Genomic DNA, 4,561 nt, shown 5'->3' with positions numbered 1-4,561 from the left:
AAATCAGAGCTAACCTCCAGTGCCCTCACAGCTTCATTCTTTATCTTGCCCTCATCACAAAATAAATGGTGCTTAATTCATCCTGGCGTTTCCATAAAAATACAAGCAAGCAGCACATTTTCCAGATCAAAAATGGAGTGGGGATGGCATGCTGAAGGTTACACAGCGAGGTAGGTACATGGTGTCTGAGATCTGACATTCAGAACACTCTCCAGGGCCAGGTCAGAACCAGGCACACCTGAAACCTCAGCAAGGAGCAGAACCGACCTTACTGAGGGCCAAAGATGGGCCTTGGCAGCTAAATCCCATTCATGGCTCACCTCTGGTTTCCCAAGACTTGCCAGGATTCTGGGTTGAGCCTCGTGCTATCCTTTAGCCCATCTTAGCCATCATTTCTGAAAAGGTCTGTGTGGAAGAGATAGATGAGAAAAAGGAACAGCAAGAGCTGCAGGGGTGACTCTGCATGGCCCAGCTCTGCTGGGAGGTGTGGGCTGTCCTTGCTGGGGACAATGGGAACAGTGGTGCATCAGGCTCACAGACTCTGGTGTGTATTAAAACCCCTTTTTGAGTGGGTTCTGATGTCTCAAGGGGGCAAGATAATGCCGTGTTAATGACATTTAATGGAATATTTCATACAACAGTTCATAATAACAACATAACCTTTTCCCCTGGAAGAGGCAGATTTCCCTCGACTCCCACTCCATTGGTTCACGTGCAGAGTTATGATTCCCTTGTGGGAACAGAAGCCAGGAGAGAGAAAGTGGGGTCACAATTCTCTAGTTATTCTCACTGTTGATCCAACAACCATTTAGAAATGTCCTGTGAAGAAACCTGTGGTCACCCTTCGAGTCACCCATTAAAGTGCAATGACTGGATGGACATACACACAGAGCTCCCCCAGGCTCTGGGAAGTGCAGAGATGTCCCTGGGGCTGCTGATTTGAACTCCAGCAGGGCTGCCCTCCCTTTCCCACCTTCCCCCAAAAGCGTGCCTCCTCCTCCGTGCCCGGCACATGCGAGGCTCAGGAATGCCATTGATCCCAGCCCAACCAGCTGGAGGCTCGGTGCTTTCCCAGCTCCCCACGCCCGCACACTCCACCAGCAGCGTGGGCAGAAGGTTATTCTCCCCGGGGCATTGGCAATCAATGTACCATGCACTAATGGATGCTTCCTCTATTGTCCCTCTGCGGGCCTGGATTGGCTGCGGGGCTGTGGGAAACACCAGCGATCCCAACACTCACGTATCTGCCCCGGCTCCCCGGGTATAAATAGAGGCACTTGGGAGCTGCCAAAGCATCTCCTCACACTCGGCACAGCAGCTGCCTGGGGTCTGTGCCCAGGGCTCAGTGCTCAGAATGGCTCCCAGCAATGCTCTCATGCTCCACATGGAGGAGAAGCTGCTGCCAAAGGAAAAGAATAAAGTAAGTAGAGCCCCCGAGGGGATTGGAAAGGCTGGCCTGCCCCTAGCAAATAAATATAACTTGGGAGAAGAGGGGGAAGTGGTCTGGGGGAAAGCAAATATGTTACAGAGAGGTAAGAGGGATTATATCGATTTTTAAAAATTAAAATGAGTGGAGAATGGGTAGGCAGCATCACACAGCTCCCCTGCCATAAAAAAGTGCCTTTGAAGATGGGTGTATCAGGGCATCAGAGGGGAAATTGGGCCAGGTCTCACCAAATCCCTGACTTTCTGCTCCCTCTCTCACAGCTGAGGAAGCCGGTGGTGGAGAAAATGCGCCGGGACCGGATTAACAGCAGCATCGAGCAGCTGAAGCTGCTCCTGGAGAAGGAGTTCCAGAGGCACCAGCCCAACTCCAAGCTGGAGAAAGCCGACATCCTGGAGATGACTGTCAGCTACCTGAAGCAGCAGAGCCAGCTGCAGGACCAAAAAAGTGAGTGCAGAGCAGGTATTGCACACCCGGACCTGCTCCCAGGGCTGTGCCCTCCCAGACACCCCGAGGAGAGCAGGGGCTGGAGCACCCCAGCCCCAGGCACAAATCATCTCTGCCCCATGTTTTGGTCATGATTTTAACCCCCTGCACGTGCTTTTCTTTCTCTTTCAGCATTCATCCACAAGAACCCAGAGCAGGACTTTAACAGCGGGTACCTGCGGTGCCTCAAGGAAGCGATGCACTTTCTGTCCTACTACGAGCCCAAGAAGGAGACCCAGGTCCAGCTGATCAAGCACTTCTGCAAGGCTCAGCTGGGTGCAGATGCCTCCTACTCTGCAGCTCTGCGTGGCTCCCCCCCGTCTCCCTGTGTGCTTCCCAGAAAACAGCCTGCCCAGAAGAGCGTGCCTGCTGCTCCGACCATCTGGAGACCCTGGTAGACCTGCTGAACTTTATCCCCACGTTTTGCTCCAAAAACTAGAGGGACCTGTGGTTTGTTAGTTCCTCTTTGAAGTAGGAAACATTGCTTTCCAAAGGTGGGAGGAGGGGGCGGTTATTGTTTTTCTGTCACCAGAAATGAGGGTCGCTGGGTGGTTTCCCTTCATAGTGAAGGACTCTGGGTATATCTTGCAGCAAATTTGTTGCTTTTATTGGTGGCTCCAAAGACAGGACCAAGTTCTGTGGTGATTTAGAGAGCAAATGACCTTTGGTTTCCATCACAGGCTGCTGAGCCTGTGGCTGTCAGTTGAAATCTTTCTGCTGACTGCCTGGGTCACAGGTTCAAGTGCTCCATTGTCTCCAGATAATGTATTGACCTTCCTCAAGAAGGAGCCCTTTGGAGAATGTATTTTGTATCATAAAGAGAGGATTCAGCCTTTCCCTTTTGAGTGAAAGATGTTATTAAGAAATGCTGATTCTTCTGAAGCTCCTCTGCTATTTTTAGTATCCTTCTTACAGAAAGTTGTGATGATCACAGAGAGCTCTAGGGACAATTCTCTTCGTGTCACTTTGTGCTGCTCTCGTGTGAGGGATAATTGGTGCCTTTTGTAAAGGAAATACCTCTGCTATACCTTAAGGAAAAGGGGGAGGAAGGGAGGCAAGAAGTACTTTATAATCATTCACTGAGCATGCTAAGGAGCTTAAAAAGCTTTTATAAAGTTGTGATGTATTCATCCTGTGTGATGTTCAACTTGCGTGTCTTCACTGTACAGTACAATAAAAATGGTTTTAGTCATTAATGCTTTGCTTTGGAATGATTAAAAGGGCTGACACTGCTGGACTGGGTGCCTGCAGCCTCTCCTGTGGTGGGGGAGCCATCAGGAGGTGTCAGTTCTGAGCCCTTCACTCCAACACATGAATTACATCTGTGAAATCCCTTTGGCAGAGCTGGGTTTCAGATCCTGTAAGGAAGAAAGCTCTGGAAAAGTTATCAAAAATCAAAATGGAAGTGAATTTGAAGTGAGGTGCTGAGAAGTGGCAACCTTTCAGATTTAACAGGGACCCGTTCAGCCTCCAACAAATCATTCATTCCACAGCCACTTCATTTCCCCCACTAATTTTTCCAGCAAGCTGAGATGAGCCTTGTTCTTTCTGCCTGTTTGCAAGGGAGTATTGTGCAAATTTCCCAATAACTTCCAAACAGTTTGGCACCTGCCTCAGCTTGGGGAATCTTTAAAACTACCTGCAATGGGGTGAACTAATTTTTGATGTCTTAATTTTATGACACAAATTCTGTTTGGCTCCCTTGACTGAAGTGAAATTAGCCCACATATGGCTAAAAGGATAATTAGATAAGAGAGGCTGAGAAAGCATTTCCTCTCCTAAATTATTTCTTTTTATTTTACCTTCTCTTCAAAATAAATCTGCACAAATAATCATTTCACAAAGCTATTCTCTAACCACAGTAATTCTCTGGTTTGGGTTTATGACAGGGCACACTCCTTCTTCCAGAGATACAGAACAGCAGAAAACACATTTGGTCAACAATCCAGCTTTCCTTAGACTCCCTGGGAGAGGTACCCTTGAAAAGTTGCATTTCAAGCACTGAGGGTCTGCTCCCAAACAAAAGGAAACACTGAATACCTGATCTTGTCAAAAGCACGGAGCAACCTGAGATCTGCCCAGCTGACAGATCAAACTGCATCCAGCACTGAACCTGCCCAGTGCTCCTTGGGTTTGTGGTGAAATCCTCTGTTAACCACACAAAAAATCCCCAAAAGCAACCAGGGATGTGCTGCTCTGCCTTATTTTGGGCCGTGGATCATTTTTGTTTTATTTGTGCACAGGCTGGTGGAGTGCTCCTCTCTGCCAGTGCAGTGCAAGGGGGGGTTGGTACAGGTCTCTACCAGTGCTCCAGATTTATTCTTCCTAATGAACTGCTAAATAATTCACAAGAGATATTTTTGGGTTTTATGGTTGCTTAGCAAGCTTGAAGAACTCACTTCAACCTCGATGTGCTCGACTTGTCCTTGCCAATTAGCACAGGCTTCTGAATCCCAGCAAAACTCCAGCTGTTGTCCATGCCCGTGGGGTTTTAAATCAAGCCTAATTGGGGCGGTTTGGGGCAGTTCAGGCTCAGCTGGAGTGCCATGTGCCCCAAAGCCCAGCCCAGCCTGATGTGCACCGCTGGGAGCACTGCCACACGTGGCAAGGAACAGGCTGCTGCTCTTCTGG

The 4,561-nt window shown here is 48.9% G+C and overlaps 1 protein-coding gene across 1 annotated transcript; it reads left to right on the top strand.

Annotated features, from left to right (window-relative positions):
* The first annotated feature begins 1,311 nt into the window (after window positions 1-1,311).
* HES5 (hes family bHLH transcription factor 5) lies at window positions 1,312-3,061 on the top strand. Its single transcript, XM_039727693.1, has 3 exons — window positions 1,312-1,420; window positions 1,708-1,885; window positions 2,060-3,061. The coding sequence occupies exons 1-3, from the start codon at window positions 1,355-1,357 to the stop codon at window positions 2,326-2,328; spliced, it is 513 nt and encodes a 170-aa protein (XP_039583627.1). The 5' UTR covers window positions 1,312-1,354; the 3' UTR covers window positions 2,329-3,061.
* Window positions 3,062-4,561: the final 1,500 nt, after the last annotated feature.

Source organism: Passer montanus, unplaced genomic scaffold, assembly GCF_014805655.1.
Source record: "Passer montanus isolate IOZ18808 unplaced genomic scaffold, ASM1480565v1 scaffold62, whole genome shotgun sequence".
NCBI classification, from domain to species: Eukaryota; Metazoa; Chordata; class Aves; order Passeriformes; family Passeridae; genus Passer; species Passer montanus.
Note: the sequence above shows the minus strand (reverse complement) of the source record. Positions and strands in the feature narration are given on the sequence as shown.